The 21,438-nt window shown below is 42.7% G+C and overlaps 1 protein-coding gene across 1 annotated transcript in view; it reads left to right on the top strand.

The window, feature by feature from the left end:
• Nucleotides 1-1,646: 1,646 nt before the first annotated feature.
• Nucleotides 1,647-21,438, top strand: part of Ccdc112 (coiled-coil domain containing 112) — a 31,129-nt gene continuing 11,337 nt past the window's right edge. The window contains exons 1-3 of the mRNA XM_021150836.2: nucleotides 1,647-1,840; nucleotides 15,320-15,441; nucleotides 18,464-18,585. Coding sequence (XP_021006495.1) covers nucleotides 1,724-1,840; nucleotides 15,320-15,441; nucleotides 18,464-18,585 — 361 coding nt within the window. The 5' untranslated portion in view covers nucleotides 1,647-1,723. The remainder of the gene's footprint in view (nucleotides 1,841-15,319; nucleotides 15,442-18,463; nucleotides 18,586-21,438) is intronic.

The raw sequence follows: 21,438 nt of genomic DNA, 5'->3' as shown, positions 1-21,438 counted from the left end.
CTGCTAGACCTTGTTAACCCCCCCCCAGCAAAATCTCTCCCGTAGTTACACAACTTGCTCCAGCTACCACAAACCATGGATTACCCCCAAATCCTTAACTCAGACAGTCTTTGTTCTCCATCATCCACTGGCTCTGCTCTTGACAGGATGGCCCACTGATTCCTTTTTGACAAACTCAACTGTCTTTTTTTTTTTTTTTTTTCTTCCTGTGTTGTCACTAGGCTGCCAGGACCGACAGACCATCCTTCTATAGACTCCCCAAACCAGACAGTTTCTTCTGTCCCCAAACTCATTCCCCTCCTTTCTGGGGCAGCCTACTTACAAGTTTCTAGACCCAGTCACCAGACTTCAGTTTGTGTCCTTATCAAAAATTCCATGAAATCTTATTCAAAATAATCTTCTGTTTGTAGATGAAGGCTAAATCCACACCTTTGGGGATGCCTCTGCATCTTTGGGGATGCAGAGGCATATGACTGACAGCCTGTTCAATGTCCTCTTGTGCTATCTGGGCCTATATTTGTATTGTGGTCTCGTCCTATGCAGGCTGGTCTTCCTTAACTTTATTCATGAAATGGAGATGATACTCACACTGCATAGCTATTTGTGAGGATTAAAGGGGAATCCATACTCAAAGCACCCACAAAGGGGCTGCCAAGTACTTGTTCTTTTTTTTTTTTTTTTTTTTTTTTGGTTTTTCGAGACAGGGTTTCTCTGTATAGCTCTGGCTGTCCTGGAACTCACTTTGTAGACCAGGCTGGCCTCGAACTCAGAAATCCGCCTGCCTCTGCCTCCGGAGTGCTGGGATTAAAGGCGTGTGCCACCACGCCCGGCTAGGTACTTGTTCTTAAGTGCAGGGTTTATTTCCTTGCTTGTATTTTCTCCTAGAAGTCAGGAGAGGAAGAATACTGCACATGGTGTTCAAACAAGAATTCTCAGGATCTAGAATGGCTCCTGTCATACAGCAGGAGCTAGAATGATGATTGCGTTTGCGTACGCATAGCCAACCACTGGTTGCTTCTGAAAGGAAGATCCATTTTTCTCAACTCCCCACCCAGAGTCTTAGGAATCTCTCATCCCATGAATACCGTCTAAGACAGCATCTATGGCTTTTCTGGCTCTGATACCTGCTTTTGAGGGGAATTTTTTTTAATTTGAAAATATAAAATAACATGTGTTATTATTTACTAAGTTTCACCAGCACGTGAAACAGAAATAGAGAACAGTTCTATCGTATGAAAAATACATATGTTGGTATAACACGAATACAATTTAAAGGAAGACAAAGCGTTTCTTAGCAGTTATGGGCACGAGCGAACAGAACAGACATCAGTATTGACAAAGCTCATATAAATACAAAACTGAGCAGAGCCGCGTTGCGTTACACCACCCCGTGTCCACCTTGCTCCTCAGTAAGGTTCAGTACCCTCACCCCCAAAACCTACAAGCCGGGATTGGCTCCGCCCCTCCCAAACCCCGCCTTTAACTCTGCTCCCTCCCTTGCGCTCCCACCAGAGTCCTCAGCAGCCACGCCCCGGCAAGCCCCGCCCCAAGCTGCCCGTCCCCATGTAGCCACGCCCCGTGAGGCCACACCCCCCAAGGCTGGGCGGGGTCGGCTTCGCGCTCCGCCCCAGTGGTCCAGCGGTTCGGAACAGTGTGCGGAGCGTGGGAGAACCCCCACGGGAGCCGATCCCGCGCAAGGGCGCGGGAGTCTCGGCGAGGAAACATGGCGGCTCTGACTACGGTGGTGGTGGCGGCGGCGGCAACAGCAGTCGCCGGGGCGGTGGCGGGGGCGGGCGCGGCTGCGGGGACCGGCGTGGGAGCGGCGCCGACGCCGCAACAGGTAACCTCGGAGGCTCCGGCCTTGCTCGGGGCGGGCCTGCGTTTGAAGGCGCTCGGAGCCACGGCTGTGCGGGGCTCGGTCAGGCCTCAGTTTGAGAGGACTCCCTTTCTTTAAAAAATGGGAGCTAATTAATGATGGGAGCTCTGGGTATTAAGTCGGCAGTGGTCCAGGGCTCCAAGCTGGCTTGGAGTCTGAGCACCAAGAAGTGGATCTGTTTGATTGCATCGGTGCTAGGACACAAGGAGGGACCGGATAGGTGTTTCCCAAGATGGGGCTCCTAAGGACCCCAGTCTCCACATGGTGGAATGGAAATCTTTTGTTTAGATGATCAGACTCCTTTTCTGCTTCAGTTTTTTTTTTTTCCCTATAGCATTTAATACCACGGGATATAATCCATATTTTATTCATGTTTTTTAAATTGTGTTTCTGCCTCCAGGAAAATAAGTACCAGTTAGGTAGACATTTTCAGTAGCTTTAGGCATTGTTGTATTTCTAGCTCCAAGGACTGTACCTGTTGTGTGCCCAGCACGGTGTACCTTCAAGATAGTAGGCACTTACTAAATATTTGTGCTTCGGTCCAGACGTGAAGGAAAACTACCGCGAGCTGAGAAGTCTCCATCTTCCTTTTCTAAGGGAATACAGTGTTCTTTCTAGTGTGAAGTTAAGGAAATTATATCTAGGGAAGATTTTTTTTTTTATGCATCCTTTAGTTCTTATCCTTATTTTCTCTGTATCTATATAGCTCTATAACTCCCTAATGTATTGAGAGAAAATATAGAATACATTTTAAAAATAGATTATGTAAAATATTTTAAGTATGTATTTTTAAAAAAATGCATGGCCACTGGGTTGTGGTGTATGCCTGTAGTCCGAGAGGCAGCGGTGGGAATGTGTAGAGTTAGAGGCTGATATAGGCTGTCCAGTGAGAACTTTTCTCAAAAACGAAATGAAACAAAAAGTTTAAAAAATGGTCTTATTTTAGTGGTGTAATTTTGTTGAGTGTCTTTTTTCATGACAACTTTCTGCTGTACTGTAGCAAGCCAACATGACTTCCCCCACCTAAATCAGGTTTTGCATCCTGGTATACCTTTCTTTCCAGCTTCCTAACACTGTTATTGGCATACATTATCATGATTCTGCTTCAGTGATTTGTAAAAGTTGCATTTACCTTCTCAGGGATTGGATCAGAATGACCTGTTGGGTCTGTTTCACTAAATGACATTTAGCAATCCCTGGACACATCTTTGGTTGCCACAAGAGGCAGGATACTAATTACTAACTACTACTACTGAAAGGTGCTACTAACACGGAGTAGAGACTAGAAGACAGTCTCTCCCTGAAGAATTATTTGCCCAATAATGTCAGTATACTGAGACTGTGTTTACCTTATAGCTGAGAATCACAGTCGCAATGAAGTAGACTTTCTCGGGAATATTAATATTAATGCTGGTTTTATTTTTTAATTTAAAATAGGGGCTCACTTGGGTGAAGTGCTTGTTGCATAACTTTGAGGACCCGAGTTTAAGGCTGGGCGCTACAGCGTGTACCGGTAATCCTAGGGCTGGAGAGTTTGGAGGCAGATGTCTGAGGTTTGCTGGCCAGACAGCTTAGTCATATCAGTGAGCTCTGTTCAGTGAAAGAATCTGTCTAAGAAAATAAAATATGGTGGAGAGAAATGAAGGAAGACGCCTGACATCATCTACTGGCCTACATCCACATGCATGTGTACCAACACATAAATGGTACCCATGGGAGAAATTAGGACCATTGGTGTACTATGGTGTGATGTTTTGAACAAGTTTGTGTATTGTCTTTCCTTCATACTCTTCCCAGTATCTCCCTAGCCACACACACACTTACACATACAAAACCTGTACTCTAGCACTGAACTTCAGGATTTGTTAGATGATTCAATGGACATTTGAACTAACCTTAAAAGCAAGCCATAAATGTTTACTTGAGAAAATATAATTCTTATCATTATAGTTTCACAATTCTAGATATCTCTGCCAAAACATCTAAAGTTCCTGTTACCAGAGTTCCCTTGACAAAATGGGACAAATGGGGTGACATAAACATCTTAAATTTCTTCATTTTTCTAGAGGCTTGATGTCCAGATTCAAGATGTCATGAGGGTTACTTTTTTTTTTTTTTTTTTTGGTTTTTCAAGACAGGGTTTCTCTGTGTAGCCCTGGCTGTCCTGGCACTCACTTTGTAGACCAGGCTGACCTCGAACTCAGAAATCCGCCTGCCTCTGCCTCCCGAGTGCTGGGATTAAAGGCGTGTGCCACCACCGCCCGGCTGAGGGTTACTTTCTTGTGAGGTTTCTCTATTGTCTTCTTGATGTCTTCATATGGTCTTTTATGATTCCAGATATGGGCTGGATAGCTCACATGTTAAGAGCACTTGTTCTTCAAGAAGACCTGGGTTTGATTTCCAGCACCCATATGCTGACTCACAAACATTTATACCTCCAATTCCAGGAGATCCAAAGCTCTCATCTGGCCTTTACAGATAACAGTCAGGTACATGGTGCACAGACGTACATACAAGCAAAATACCCGTACACATAAAATGAATCTCAAAAATAAAAAAATAAAAAATAAATGAAAGGACTCCCGATGTTCTAAAGAAAGGTTCTGTAAGGAGCAGGAAGCAAACAACTCAGAAGCTTCGAGAAGACCCTGAAACTGACCAAATGCACTAGGGCCTTCCCTCTCTAAGCTTACATAAACGGGAAGGACTGCTGAGAAACACTCTCAGACTAGCCCAGCTTCCTACAAGAGCTAGATGAGACAAGCTACCTAGAAGAAGCAGTGACCAGAAACACTGCCTGGAAAAGTCACTCTCCAACCTGGTGAACTGTCTGTGTGCTGTGCAGTGAGCTTCAGGCTTCCGCTTTCCTGAGCTGTCTGTCACCCAGGCTGGGGTGGGCTTTTAGTGTTGCAGATGTCTTTGGGTAATTTCTTCTCCTATAAGTCACCCCTCACCTGTACTCTGTAAGTAACCCCAATAAAACTCATTGGTTCACGAAGTTGAATTTTGGCAGTTGTCCTTTGTACTGTCTGGTTTTGTCTCAACTTGATACAAGCGGGAGTCATCAGAGAGGAAAGAGCCTCAATTGAGGGAATGACTTCATGAGATCCAGCTGTGGGATATTTTGTTGATTGGCAATCAGTGGGGTAGGGCATAGACCATTGTGGGTAGTGCTGTCCTTGTGCTGGTGGACCTGGGTTCTATTAAGAAAGCAGACTGAGCAAGCCAGGGGAAGCAAGCCAGCAAGCAACTCCGGTCCATGGTCTCTGCATCAGCTTTTGTCTCCAGGTTCCTGGCCTACTTGAATTCCTGTCCTAAATTCCTTTGGTGATGAACAGTGGTGTGGAACAGTAATGCTGAATAAACCCTTTCCTCCCCACCTTGCTTTTGGTCATGGTGTTTTGCCAAATCAGTAGAAACCCTAATTAAAGCATCCTTACTTTGGTCTGTTGGACTGAGCAGGCCTTTGCTCACATCTCTTTAGGATCACAGCCCTTTTCAAGGTTAAAAAGTACTTTTCTCAAATTTCCTATTTGTTCCTAGGAGCTGTTCTTTTAGCCATATTGGTTGTTGAATTATGACTTTAAAACATTGTAAAACTTAATTATTGTCTGTGCGTGTCTCCATGGGCACATACACATGTGCATATGCCTGAATGCCACAAGGAGCACACGTGGCGTAGCAAGAGCTTTACCTGCTGAGCCACCTTGCCAGCCCCTTTTTAAAAGAATCTAACAATAATAATCCCATAATGGTTTTGAACCAGGTGTTATACCAGAGACAGGCAAGGCTTTATATCTTTTGTTTTGGTTCAGGCGGACTTCCCTGTAATGATCTGAATTTACTGTCTCTTGGCTGACTGGAATAGCCCTTCAATGATAACTACATCCCATGGGGCCTGAGATGAGGCTCAGTGGTGAAGAACCACTCTTCTGGAGGGCCTGAGTTTGGCTCCTCGCCACCTAGATTAGCACCTCGAACTCCAGCTCCAGGGGATCTGATGCTCTCTTTCTGGTCTCTGAGGGCACCTGCATACAGCACACACACACACACAAATTTTAAAAAGTTTAAATTAAAAACAAAATGTACATTCCAGGACTCTCTGATTTTAAATGTTCTTCAAAATGGATTTCCTGTAAAAAGTCATCATGTACATCATGTAGTACATGATGTAGGGCTAAGTGTATGTCCAGGTATGTGAGGCTGCCTAATGATCTTCAAGGTTATGTATGTCTTAATTTCTAGCACCTGTGAATGTATAACTTTATATCATAAAAGAATTAGCAGATATAGCCGGGCGTGGTGGCACATGCCTTTAATCCCAGCACTGGGGAGGCAGAGGCAGGTGGATTTCTGAGTTCGAGGCCAGCCTGGTCTACAAAGTGAGCTCCAGGACAGGCAGAGCTATAAAGAGAAACCCTGTCTTGAAAAACCAAAAAAAAAAAAAAAAAAAAAAAAAAAAAAAGAATTAGCAGATGTGATTTAAAGACCTTAAAATGGGTAGATGATCCTGGGTTGTCTGAGTAGACCCACTGTGACCCCAAAGGTCTTAGGCATAGGTAGAGAAACCAGAGGTTATAAGAAATGCAGTGACAGAAGCCAGAGAATGCAGTTATATGAGGAAGTGGTCTGAGCTGAGGAATGAGGGCAGCCTCTCAAAGCTGGAAAATGCTAAGGAAGTGAATTCTCCCTGGAAGACTCTAGAATGAACAAAGCCTTGCCAATACCTTAATTTTTTTTTTTAAAGATTTATATGTAAGTACACTAGCTGTCTTCAGATATACCGGAAGAGGGCATCCAATCTCATTACAGATGGTTATGAGCCACCATGTTTCCGGAAATTTAAACTCAGGACCTCAAGGAAGAGCAGTCAGTGCTCTTAATCACTGAGCCATCTCTCCTGCTCTTGCCCTGGGCCCTGTTGGCTTCAGCCCAAAGGTTTATTCATTTATTATATGTAAGTACACTGTAGCTATCTTCAGACACATCAGAGGAGGGTACTAGATCTCATTACAGATGGTTGTGAGCCACCATGTGGTTGCTGGGATTTGAACTCAGGACCTCTGGAAGAGCAGTCAGTGCTCTTAACCACTGAGCCATCTCACTAGCCCAAATTAATTAATACTTTAGTGAACAAATTATATATTTATGTGGCTCAATGGGATATTTTGACAAATGTATATAGCATAGAATTGCTAAATAAAAGCTAATTGTAAGGACACATGCTCCACTATGTTCATAGCAGCCTTATAATAGCCAGAAGCTGGAAACAACCCAGATGTCCTTCAACAGAGACATGGATACAAAACATGTGGTACATTTACACAATGGAGTACTACTCAGCTATTAAAAACAATGAATTTATGAAATTCCTAGGCAAATGAATAGAACTAGAAAATATCCTGAGTGAGGTAACCCACTGCAAAAGAACACACATGGTATACACTCTTTGATAAGTGGATATTAGCCCCAAAGCTCCAAATAACCAAGATACAATTCGCAGACCACATGAAGCTCAAGAAGAAGGAAGACCAAAGTGTGAGTGCTTCAGTCCTTCTTAGAAGGAGAAGAAAATACTCACCGGAGCAAATATGGAGATGAATTGTAGAGCAGAGACTGAAGGAAAGACCATCCAGAGACTGCTCCACCTGGGGATTCATCCCATATACAGTTACCAAACCCAGACACTATTGTGGATGCCATGAAGTACATGCTGAAAGGAGCCTGATATGGCTGTCTCCTGAGAGGTTCTGGAAGAGCCTTACAAATACAGAGATGGATGCTTGCAGCCAACCACTGGACTGAGCACGGGGTCCCCAATAGAGGAATTAGAGAAGGGACCCAAGGAGTTGAAGGGGATTGCAACCCCACAGGAAGAACAACAATATCAACCAACCAGTCCCCCAAGAGCTCTCAGGGACTAAGCCATCAACAAAGGAGTACATTTGGCTCCAACTGCATACGTTGCATGCATGGCCTTGTCATGCATCAGTGGAAGGAGAGGTCCTTGGTCCTATGAAGGCTCGTTAGATGCCCCAGTGTAGGGGAACTGAGGGTGGGGAGTTGGGAGTGGGTGGGTGGGTGGAGGAACACCCTCATAGAAGCAGAAGCAGGGGGAGGGAGGATGGGATAGGGAGCTTGGGGATGGGGGTGGGAAAGGAGATAACATTTGAAATGTAAATAAAGGAAATAACCAATTTAAAAAACTAATTGTATCTGTTTTTTTTTTTTTTGTCAGACATCTTGGAAACTTATTTTTCCACTTGATACGTGTTTTTATTGGCCAGAGTTAATTTACTGTACATAACTCAAAACTTCCTGTACTCGGTACCTGTCATTGGTGTGACAAAATCCCTGGCAAGTTGATGAAGTGTTCACTTGAGGCTCATGGTTTGAGGGGATACCGTCTCTTGTGGAGAGGAAAATACACTAGTGGGAGGGAGTGTGATGTTGTTGGTCACACTGCATCTATGATCAAGAAGCAAGAAAGATGAATGAGATGAATGCTGGGACTCAGCTCCTTGCCTCTTCGTTCCCAGACACCAGCACATACAGTGGTGCTGCTCACATGCAGGGCAGCTACTCACTCTCTGCCTTCCTTCTCTCCAGTCGCTGGTGACCATCATTCTCTTGTCGTTTTCCATGAAACCAGCTTTTGTTAAAGGATTTCCATATAATAAGAGCATGTCTGTGTTTGCTGTGTTATACTTAGCGTAATGTTCTCTTGGTTCACACCTGGACCTTAGGCCTGATTTGCAGAACTGTTAGTTTCAGTCACTAAGTGTGTGGTAGACTAGTTTCTGGATAGTTTGTTATGTGGTAAGAGGAAGCAGGGAGAAAGGCCCGAGAAGTCTTCATCTTTGTCTGACTGGAGTCCTGTGCTGATGAAAAGGAAAAGCCAGCGTGTAAGCTGCTGGCCTGCGTATTGAGATGCGCTGCAGCAGCATACCGATGTCCTTCCCTCCCCAAGAGGACCAAGGTACGCGTTGGGTCAAAGCGTTCAGGAGTCTCTGGTGACTGTCAGCCAACAGCTAAGCTAGCTGAGGTTACAGTGTCACAGGAGACAAAGATAAAGACTTTACAAAATTACTTCATAAATTGACTAACATACAACAACAAAACAATATGCAGAAGCCTTGCTTTTGGCTTTAGGCCTTGCCACAGTATATTGCGTTCATTTCTTAAAAAGAAATTATGCTGTGTAAAGAAACCAAGTCCAGTTCCCACTTAGGAGGGAGTGAACAGTGAAGAGCTACTGGATATTGGCTGTGCTAGGCAACTTTATACTAATTCTGGTGGTATGGTTTTGTTTACTTTGAGATGGGTACGTATGTGCTATATGGCCCAAGCTGATCTAAAAGGGTTCCCCTGCTTTGACCTCCACGGCAGCTGGGTCTACAGATGTACCACCATGCACAGCTGTAATCATCTACTCATCTATTTGAAATGTTAAAAAACTGAAGGGACTCATATCTAAAGAAATTAAAAAACAAAACAAAACATGTGAGAATGATCTCTTTCTCTCTGTTGTATTAAATCAAATTTTGGGGATTAAAAAGTGCAAGAAATGGAAACACCACCAGAGAGGCCCACGCCAGGTTTAGCTGGAGAAAAAAAAAACCTGCAAACGTGATTAACACAGATTATACTGTCTGGAAATGCAGAAGAAGATGATGAAGACAATAAACACTGTCGAGGGCTCTGTTCATGTCTTTGAAACTGTGATGGAAACCATTCACATTGTAGAAGGCTCAGAAGCAGCGTGTGAACCAGCAACCAGAGGCTGGACTGTAATCTTCAAATACCTGCTCTAGTGACCCACTTCCACAGTTTCCACCTCCTGAAGGCTCCACAGGCTCTTAAAATAGAATCACCAGCTAGTGAACAAGCATTCAAAACAGGAGCCTGTTGGAGTCATTTGAGATTCCAACTGTAACGTTCCACTCCTAGCCCTCAAAACTCATGCCGTTTTATAATGTGAGTTCAGAAGTTGAACTCTATTGAGACTTGGGACAATCACCTAGTTGTGAGCTTATTGAGTAAAAAAATAAAGTTACTTTAAATATACAGTGGCACAGAATAGACGTTTCCATTCTGAAGGAATAATGGGAGAATGAAGTGAGGGATAGGACCAAAGCCAGACTGAAAGCCAGAGGGCCAAATGTTAAACCCCGCGGCTCCATGGCCAGCACCTGGGCCACATGGTGTCATGATTGATCACCAGTGAGTTTGGGTAGCGTTACCTTTCCACTGTGGCCTCTTTCTTGGGCTGCCTTTCCTTGGTGTCTCGCTTTCTTAGGTAGATGTTCCTATGTCTACAGCATCCCGAGTCTACCTTAAAGCTTAGGCTCATATATTCCTGTTTCGTGGACTCTGGAAGGGAATCTGACTTTGCTACATATTGCCTGTCCTCCTAGGCTTTTCTCTGGAATGTTGTTAGAAGCCTCCACGACCCTGTGACTCATGTACTCCAGGCCTGCAGACAGCATCATGTGGATGATGTGAGCCACCGCCTCCAGTTCAAGCATTAGCCAGATCCCATGGACTGAGACTGTAGAGGTAGTGTAGTTTGTGTCAGCTTGACACAAACGTAAACCTGGCCAGGAAGAGGGAGTCTCAGTTGAAGAATTGCTTTCATCAGATTGGCCTATGGGCATGTCTATAGGGCATTTTCTTGTTTGCTAATTAATGAAGGAGTATCCAGATCACTGTGGACTGTGGCATCCCTAAGCAGGTGGCCAAACCTGAGTCTGGAGTAAGCCAGTAAGTGTTCCTCCATGGACTCGGTTTCAGTCACTAACTTGGTTTTCCACCATGATGGACTGTACAGAGCCAAATAAACCCTTTCCTCCCTAAGTTGCATTTGGTCAGTATTACATCAGAGTAATAGAAAATAAACTAATAAACGTTCTTGCTACATAAGCATGAGGATCTGAGTTCAAATCCTCAGCACTCATGTAAAATTCTGGATGTGGCTGAATGCACTTATAACCCTAAGCACTATGGAGGGCATAGATAGAATTGTTGGGCCTTGCTAGCCACCAGCCTAGATTCAGGCATGGGGAGAACAGTACGAGATCCTGTCTCCAGGAAGGATGGTGGTCGTTGATAGAGCAGGACATCTGATTTTCTCTGGCCTCTGTATACATTCAGGGACCCAAAAGATAAACAAGAGAATAGTGGTAAACAGACTTCTCTTAAAGATGAAAAGATAAAAAGATGCCCATCACCATTGGTCATCATGAACTAATCTAAACCACTCAGAGGGGTTGTGTATGTAATTGATAGAGTGTGTCTCACACACCCCGGGCCCTGAGTTTGATCCCCAGCACACCAAAAAGAATATTGTGAGGTACCACTTTATAACCATTAAGATGGCTGTAATGAAAAGGACAATAATAATAAGTGTTGGCAAGGATATAGGGAAAGTAGAATCATTCACATACTGCTGATGGGAAAGTAAAATGAAGCAGTTACCATGAAAATAGTTTAGTAAGCCGGGCGTGGTGGCACACGCCTTTAATCCCAGCACTCAGGAGGCAGAGGCAGGCGGATTTCTGAGGTTCGAGGCCAGCCTGGTCTACAAAGTGAGTGCCAGGACAGCCAGGGCTACACAGAGAAACCCTGTCTCAAAAAACCAAAAAAAAAAAAAAAAAAAAAAAAAAAAAAAAAAAGAACCAAAAAAAAAAAAAAAAGAAAAAAAAGAAAGAAACAAAGAAAGAGAAAAAGAAAAAAGTTTACTAATACCTGAAAATGTTTTTAATAGTATGCAGTATCAAGGAAGTGAATAGATTATAGTGTGTAATTACTAAAAAAAAAAAAACCACGTTAATGCTGTCTACACCAGCAGTGCAGTCTGTTGCCAACCCGGCACGTAGCTGGAGACCAAGACCTCATGTTTCTCCTAGCCAACACTTCTCTCACAAACACCCAAACACAGGCTCTGCATCTCCAGAGCTCAGAGATCACTCTCTCAGTCTCTGCAATGCTTTTGAGAGCCCACACTCGGCTGCGGTTACCTCTCCCTTGGAGATCCACCTTTGCCCAATCTTCCCATCCCAAAGCCTGGTTGAATTCTGCCCTGTTATGTTCTTTCCCTCCAGCCCACCTGATTGTAGCAAATGGAGAACACCAGACAATCTTAGTTTAGAATCAACAGATGACACAACCACTGGGTGTGGGATCTATTGTCCTAAACTCATCAACTATTCTACATTGCAGATCTTATGGTGGTGGAATCTGCCACCAGATCTAACAGTTCCTGTTGTACATGTTGTTCCTCTTGCTCCTGCCTCCCCGTACCAAAAGGGCTTCCTGTGTTCCTCCTGCGTTCAAGGATGACTCTTCTTCAGGAAGGCCCACCTCCTCCTCCTCCACCAGAGATTGGCTTCTTGTTGCCTTTATTATCCAATCAATTAATTAAAGAAAAAAATTCCGCTACAATAGATGATCATAGTGGAGGAAACTATTAGTGATTTATGAATATAAAATAAGGGGTTTATATTCAGAATGCATAAAGAATGATTCCAACTCAACAATAAAAAGGTAATTCAAATGCTAAAACAAGAAAGTGAACAAGTTACCTTATGACTCAAATTCTGTGGCTAGATGGTAACAAAATGTAAAACATGTTTTACATTAAAACTTGTTTAGCATATTTATAGTAGACTTCATATTGGGGACATAATGGTAATAACCCAACTGTTCATCAGATGATGGACATGAGCAGAGAAAATGACCAATAAATCCATATAATATAGTGACTCCCAACCTGTGGGCGGCAACCTCTTTGAGGGTTGAAAGACCCCTTAACAGGGGTTGCCTAAGACCATGGGAAATATCAGATATTCAGTTATAAAATAGCAATGAAAATAATTTTGTGGTTGGGGGTCACCACATCATGAGGGGACTGTATGCAAGAGTCACAGAATTAGGAAGGCTGAGAACCACTGATATAATACAATATTAATTTAGCTATTAAAGGTATAAGGTAGGTTAGAAGGATGACTCAGTGGGACACTGCTTGTAGCACAAGTATGAGAACCTGAACTTGGACTCCCCAGCACTTATCTGACAGCCAGGTACGACAGTGCATAGCCAACCCTAAGGCTGGTGAAGCAAAGACGGGGGCATCTCATGGTCTTCTTGGCCACACAGCCAGCTAATGAGTTAAATTCAGTGAGTGACCTTGTCTCATAAAGATAAATGGAGACAGTAAAGTGCACCAAAGACTGACCTCTGGCCTCCACACATACATGAATGCATTCAGACATGTGAATATGTATGTAGTGCACACATATCCACACAAAAGGAATGAAATATAGGTCCATAGAATATCATGAATGGGTCTTAAAATATTGGCTAAGTAAAATAAGACATACAAAAAAGACTGTATGTTCTATATACCCATTGATCCAATATAGTCAAACTCAGAAAAGCAGGCTCCTGAGAGAAGGCGTCAGGAGGAAGAGCCGGCTAACGGCTGTGAGTTTATCTTGGCGTGATGAAAATATTTTGGTGCAGGACAGTGGTGCATAGCTTCATAAATATCTAGGAAAGCACTAGTTTGTCAATACTTTTGACAAGTAGTATCTTATGCTGTGCTATTCCCATTTAAAACTGTTCTTCCTCTGAGAAACATAAAGCCTTGTTTACTTTCCCCTCGTCTCTCACACCTCCTTTCTCAGTAGCTGCCCTTGGTCACATACACTGTTGAGATGCTCGCTGCCTTTGACTTTTGGTGGCCCAGGTAGTTGTCACACTCTCATCCCTGGCCTGTACTACTCCTTCTTATATCCTCTGTCCCCATCGCCATAATAATATCAACTGATTATGTCAAAAAACAAAACAGTCAAATCCAGCCAACACATTCTTTTTAAGAATTAAGTATGGCCAGATTTCCTAAGCATTTTCTATTCACTATCCCACTGACCTGAGAAGGTTTTTTCCAAGATTTATTTTATTTAGGAATGTATATGTGGGGGTGGGGTGGAGGTGTGCATGCATGCACATGAGAGCCAGAGTCCACAGAGGCCGGGGACCTAGGCTCTCCTCCCCTAGAGTTACAGACAGTTGTGAGCCTTCCATGGTGGGTTCCAGGAATTGACTTTAGGTCCTCTGCCCGAACAGCATGTATTCTTAACTGCTAACCATCCCTCTAGTCCTCGTGTCAGAAATTTTTATGTGGCACTGGGTATATAGGTATATAAAATGGGTGCTCAAATCAAACATTTACTGATATTAAATTGTAAAGAAATTTAGTTTAAAACGATTATTTGGTAGACATATAATTTAACCATTAATTAATGATGAAAGCAAATGTGCATACTAATGAGGTTAAAGTGAATCATGTGACATGAAACCGACTGCCACTCCTGAAAGGTTGTGAAAGTTAGATTTCTTTGGAGAAATGAAGCCCCCTCGGGGTAAAGGTCGAGTGACTGATTGGCCTGAAGGCTGGCCTCTGAAGAGGCATCTCTGGCCTCCCCCTCTAAGCCTCTCACACCCTCCCTCCAACACCTCCTCATGTTTATACTTTCCTGACTGACACCTTGCTGTTATCATCTGTGTTACATTGAATAACATATAGGTATACTTCAGTATAATGCAATGGGCCCTAAAACATCTGTGTACCAGCACAAAGCTACCACCTACTTTCTTCTCTAGCCACCTTTACTGCTCTCTTGCCACAGCTGTCTTTTCTCTGCTAGCCAGTCTCGCTGGCCCTCAGATTTTACCTAGCTAATCCCTTGACCTAATCACCTTTCCTTCTGACTGTACAGAACTGTATCCCTTCTTCCTTTGATGTGAGCCTCTCAAATAGACCCTTGGAGTGTTCGAAGAGAACAAGCACCCCCACCTTGGCCCCTTTAGTTTCTCATTATCACTCAGCACATTTTCTGGCTTTTTGTTCGTTTTGCCTACTCTTTTCTCTTTAAATCTGTTTTTCCTCACAATACTGGGCCATCCTGGTATAGACTCATCCTTCCCGGATCTACCTGTCAAGTCACAGTGTTCAATCTAGAGATGATAAATGACTTATCATTAAAGTACACCTGTTTTTGTCAGTAATCCCTGAATACAACATTTCATGTTTATTTTAGCATTTTAAGATAGATTTATTTTGTCTTCAAAGTATATTTTTATTTTATCTGTATGAATATTTTGCCTTCAAGTGTGTATGTATGTGTTTGTACCATGTGCATGTGTGGTCACTGCAGAGGCCAGAAGAGGGTATCAGAAGTGGAATCGGTGTTACAGTCAATTATAAGATGTTATCTGGGTGCTAGGAACTGAACAAGCTCTCTAGCCCCCAGAGTATGCTATTTAAAAACCTAGACTGAGCACACGATGACACCCTCCCCGAAGAGATTACAGAACTTTGTTTCTCTAGATGTCTCTTGCCACTTTTATCACGGATGCTTATTCTTGTTCTTTGTGCAGAGTGATGGCGGCTGTAGTGCTTCAGGTGGAATTCGTCCTTTTCAGCTTCAAAACTGGAAACAGAAAGTTAGTCGGACGAAGAAAGCAGAATTCATACGTACAGCAGAAAAATTTAAAAACCAGTGAGTATAAGAATATTGTCTCCAAATGATATCATTAGCTATTTCATAATGAACAATATAAAATTAACTCCACCTTACCCAGTCTCACAGTATTAGGAAACTTCTAATCACTATCCTGACAAACATAGCAAGGAGGAGGAGGGAGGTGTTAAATGCAGTCTATTTAATATAAATTAGCTGTAGGTGAAATTGTCTCCATTTTATTTAATTTTTTTTACCATTTTATATTAGTGTATTTTTAGGAAACAAAACAATAATGTATTTATTATTATCTCAATGTATTTCAAGTTGTAGGTAGGCACTTTAAGAATGTTTCTCAGGAAGGGTACTAAGGAATGTGTGTCCCCTTAGAGGTTGTGAAGTGGGTAAATGATTGATGTAGGGTATTCCCTCCCCTCTAGTTCCTTTCCTGTCTCCCCAACCCTCTTCCCTTCTTACAACATGTGATTTCTGCTTCCTCTTTTTTCAACTCACTGAGTTCTTTTTTTGGTTTTTTGAGACAGGGTTTCTCTGTGTAGTCATGGCTGTCCTGGAACTCATTCTGTAGCCCAGGCTGGCCTCGAACTCAGAAATCCACCTGCCTCTGCCTCCCGAGTGCTGGGATCAAAGGCGTGCGCCACCACGCCCGGCTCCCACTGAGTTCTTATTGCTGCCTCTGTATGCCAGGGTCTAGGATCATCAGTTGAAGCTCCTTCAGGAGCTACATCCTGGAAGAACATTAGTCTCTCTCCTCCAGGAACCACCAGTTACCAATAGCTTCTCAGCTAGAGGTAGGCTGTCATTCATGACATGCTGGGGTTTTGGTTGGCTTGATCATCTCTAAGTCTCGTATAAGCAATTAGGGCTGCTGTGAATTCATGTGTGCAGCATCCATGCTGTGTCCAGCAAATCTGTTTCAGTGAAGCCCTCTTCTACCTCCAGGTCTTATATGCTTTCCCCCCTTGACTTCTGCGGTGATCCCTGAGCTTTGGGGAAAATGCTGTTAAACTGATGTCTCGTTTATACCCGAATACTCTACTGTCTCTCCATGCTGATCACTTGTGGGTCTCTGTATCAATCTCTGCCTAGTGCAGAAAAATGCTTCTCAGATAGAATCGACAGATACACTGACCTGTGGGTATGAAGATAAGAACTTGGCAGGGGCAGTATAACACTTTATCCAGTTAGCAGAATAATAGTGTTAAGGTTCTCCTACAGGGCCCAGGTTGTAGCCAGTCATGAGTTTTGATCTAATTAACAGTACCAGGCACGCATTCTATCTTCTGGAACAGGCTTTAAAAACAGTCAGAAAGTACTTGATTACTCCCATAAATTAGTCCTACTATTTTATCAGTGGCCATATTTTTCCAGGCCAATTTTTACTGTAGATTAACAGGGTCCATAACTGGGAAATATTACTGAATAATTTTTCTCTTCCAGTATCAAGTTGTCTGTCCTAGTTAGGGTTACCACTGCTGTGATGAAACACTATCACCAGAAGCAGCTAGGGGAGGAAGGGGTTTATCTGAATTAAACGTCTACATCATTGCTTGTCAAAGGAAGTCAGGACAGGAACTCAAACAACTAGAACCTGGAGGCAAGAGCTGATACAGAGGCCATGGAGGTGTACTGCATACTTGCTTGCTCCCTGTGACTTGCTCGGCCTGCTTTCTTATAGAACACAGGGCCACCAGCCCAGGGGTAGCCCCATCTACAGTGGACTGGGTCCTCTCACATCAATCACAGTCCTCAACTACCCATGGAGCTGGTAGGAGATGTGGACTTTCTGAGCAAGTGACTGTGGGCTTAACCTGGAGTCAGATCAGGTTCCTATAGAAATCTATAGGTTGACCAAAGCTTCTGGGAAATATAATGTAGGGGCTCTTGCCTGCTGTCCTCAGCCACCCTGAGAGTTCCAGTGTGAAGAACACCCAGTGTTCCTTCTGAGCAGAGCTGCTGTGCAGTGAAGCCATTGGCCCATAAGCACATGCGCTCACTGAAGAAGGCTGTGAACACTTTTAGTGAGAGGCTTGTGCCCTGGGACTAGTTTTCAATGATCTTTTAATTAATTGTCCTCCCTTGGTTTCCGAATCTCTCAGATCCCCTCTGTATATTATAACATTTCCACTTATTTCAAAGTTTTATCATTATAGTTCATGTCTTTCCCCATGAACAGTGGAATTTACTGAGTGTTCATTGTTGATAACAGCATTGTGATACTAGCACATTCTGAAAATCTTTCTGTTAATGTTTCTAGGCCATAAATAGCAAAATGTCGTTATCATTGCATATTCTGTGTTCACGGCAGACATTTCTGTCTGGTCACTGTAAGGTCTCTGATGGCAACCAGACCTTCCTAGGACTGGTTACCTTACTAGTTTGGTAGCCATTCTCCTTCTTAGAGTTTCTATATAGGATGAACTCCTTGGCTTCTATCACAAATAACAGAAGTCCCCGACACATGCATGGAAGCTCAGTGGCCAAGCCCATAGGGCTTGCTGCGGTCCCATCAATTTCTCCTACTGTGGTTATCAATAGAAACTTTTTGTCTGTGTTGCCAGATGGGAAGCTCTGGGAAACTGTGTTGAGTATTGCCTTCCAGGTTGTGTGCAATGATGTCATTGGCTAGAGACATCGTACTGCACATTGGATTCAAGACGAGAGAGTCAATATTCATATTTACCTTGTGGGAAGAGAAAAACGAACATTGAGAAAAAAAATTTTTTTGCCTCCTTGATAATATATTTTCTTTTCTTTTGTTTTACTTGAGGACTGTAAGATTTAGAACCTCACAGCTAAAGGCTTCTGTATTTTCAAAGGAAATATGTAACCGTTCAAATTACAGTTGGTTAAAATTGGACTTAACTAGTTACTCTGTCTTACCTACTATTTTGATTCCTTAGCCTTATTAGTTTAAGTAATTACGCTCTTATTTTTTAAATGAATTGAGCATAAAGTACTAATTATTTTAAATGTATTCATATGTTAAACAATTAAGATAATACTTTAGTCATATTTACAACATTTGTTTCTTTTCCTAAAGAGTTATTGTCATAGAAAAAGATAAACACAGTCATTTCTACAACCAAAGAGGCGACTTCAGAACTGAGTATAGTATGCTGGAAGAACTGGAAAACAAACTGATCAACAGCAGGAAGACAGAAAGTAAGTTGGGTTCAGATACTACAAGATCTCAAGGGCAGTGTTGTTCTGTGTTGTCCTTGTACGTAGCCTGTGTTGTAGTTCTGTGGTGATACAGAGCTGGTGACCAGTCTGTCTCTTAAGAACATGTGTTTCGTTTATTTTCAGGTTCCTGTTTAATATTCTAATTAATTGTTTTCTAAATCTACTTCTTCCATATTAATAGAAAGATGATTTGGGGTCAATAATCAGCAAATGCCATTAATATTTTAAAAAATAAAAATACTTTGTTTCCTGTGCTATCTGCTCATCACTCTGGCATTGTTGACTGAGTGCTAGACCCAGTAAATGGCAGCAGAGTCAGAGGCCCCATCACTGTTTGTACAAAGCTGTAATACTGGGTTACATCCAAGCCTGAGTTTCCTTGTCTACATTCTAAAGCCTACAATTTCTGTGCATCTGATGCTGAGATGAAATACAAGAAAATACCTTACAAGTTATACAGTAAATATGTTCTGTTGTTTGTTATGTAGTTTAAACATTGTCAGAGGGTGTGAGAATACCTTGCAGAGCTAGATTCTGTATGTTGCAAAAATCCTTATAAAAGCTACTTTGCATTGTATATAGGAAAACATGGCTATTACTAAGCTTTACAACATACTGATTTGCTAGGAAAGGTTAAACTGCTTATGATACTATCTTACCACCAGAATTTTCCAGTCATTTTCCTTTCTAAATATAAGATCATACCAGTTTTTTAAAGATTTATTTATTTTATCTATATGAGTACACTGTAGCTGTCTTCAGACACCAGAAGAGAGCATTTGATCCCATTACAGATGCTTGTGAGTCACCATGTGGTTGCTGGGAATTGAACTTGGGACCTCTGGAAGAGCAGTCAGTGCTGTTAACTGCTGAGCCATCTCTCCAGTCCCAGATCATGCCATTTTTTTAAAGTCATCTTTTATTATGTAGTAGTGAGACTCACTCTCCCTCTTCTTTTTTTTTTTAAGATTTATTTATTTATTATATGTAAGTACACTGTAGTTGTCTTCAGACACACCAGAAGAGGGCATCAGATCTCCCTACAGATGGTTGTGAGCCACCATGTGCTGGGATTTGAACTTGGGACCTTTGGAAGAGCAGTCAGTGCTCTTAACCGATGAGCGGTCTCACCAGCCCCATTCTCCCTCTTCTGATGAACTTAGAATAGGCTGTAATAGAAGCACCACCTATCAAGTCTCCATTCTTGAATTTCTAGAGCAGTCTAGATTGTGATGTCGTAACCACTGCTACGTTTGCTGACACTGGCTGGGTGATCGTCCATCTCTTGCTTATATCCTTAAACAAAGGATCCAGATTTGTTTATTTTGGGGTGACTTGTTTCATCTTTCCTTTGGATCCTTTGAGACAAGGTCTCCTGTGGCCCAGACTGACTTTGAACTCTCTATATTGCCAGGGCTGACTCAAGCTCTTGAGCTCCCTACCCACTTTCCAAATGCTGGCATTGTGGGCACATACCACCATGTCCCACTCACTTTTCTCTTGTTTCAATGCAACTTTATTTTTTTTGTTTTTTAAATGTTTTTTCTTCAGTTTTGCCGCTCATAAGCTCATAATTCATGTGCCTATCTAAAAAAGGAGGGAACACATGGCCTCTGTCTTAGGATTTCTATTGCTGTGAAGAGACACTATGACCACAACTCCTATAAAGGAAAACATTTAATTGGGGGCTAGCTTAGCAGTTCAGAGGTTTAGTCCATTGTCATCATGGTGGTAAGCATGGCACATGTAGCAGACATGATGGTCAAGAAATAGCTGAGAGTTCTACAACCAGATCTAGAGGCAGCAGGAAGAAAGAGTGACACTAGGCCTGGCTTGAACATCTGAAACCTCGAAGCCCACCCCCAGTAACATACTTCCTCCAACAAAACCACATGTACTCCAACAAGGTCACACTTCCTAATAGTGCAAGTCCTTATGAGCTTACGCAGGACATTCTCATTCAGACCACCACAATCTCTATGCAAAGAGACACACTTTTTTCATGATCCCAGCTCTAAAGAAGTAACCTCAGGGATTCTACCATGGTTTTTGATAAATGCCTTCATTTTTATTGACTCTGAGTGATTTGGCTGTATAGTGTTTCATTTCCAAATGACAAATAAGATTGCATAAGATATGGCGTAACTGATAAGCTGTGGGGAAAAAAAAAAGACAGAAGCCACTTCCTAATTATTTAACTTGCTAACAAAGGTCATTTCAATCTGTCACTGGTTTCCACCCTTGCCCACCACCCACCACCCTTTCCTCCTTGTCTGCTGAATGCTACAGGTTACCAACGAGTACCACACGCAGCCTCAGGAAAGTTTCCTGACTTAAAAATCCATAGAGGACCAAGTTTTATACAATGAAAAGGACGATAAAGGGATTTCTATGTCTTGTTGAACTTTATAATTTTATAGAGTGTAACTTTAAAAGTGAAACTAAGACACCAGTTCTCAACCCAAGGGTTGCAGCCCCTTTGGTGGTCACATATCAGATATCGTACAGATCAGATATTTACATTATGATTCATAACTAGCAAAATTAGTTATGAAGAAGCAACAAAATAACTTTATAGTGGGGGAGCCTCCACAACATGAGGAACCATATTGGAATGTTGCAGCATTGGGAAGGTTGAGAACCGCTGAACTAAGGGCTGGAGAGGTTGCTGCGTGTAGAAGAGCAGTGGCTGCTCTTGCAGAAGTCTGGTGCTCCACATCCACACTGAAAGGCTTACAAAGCTTTGGGCGGTTCCGTGCCCTTGTCTGGCCGCCACTGGGACCTACGTACGTGGGTGAATGCACACACACACACACACACACACACACACAC

Source organism: Mus caroli, unplaced genomic scaffold, assembly GCF_978045245.1.
Source record: "Mus caroli unplaced genomic scaffold, Mus_caroli_1 scaffold_19, whole genome shotgun sequence".
NCBI classification, from domain to species: Eukaryota; Metazoa; Chordata; class Mammalia; order Rodentia; family Muridae; genus Mus; species Mus caroli.
Note: the sequence above shows the minus strand (reverse complement) of the source record. Positions and strands in the feature narration are given on the sequence as shown.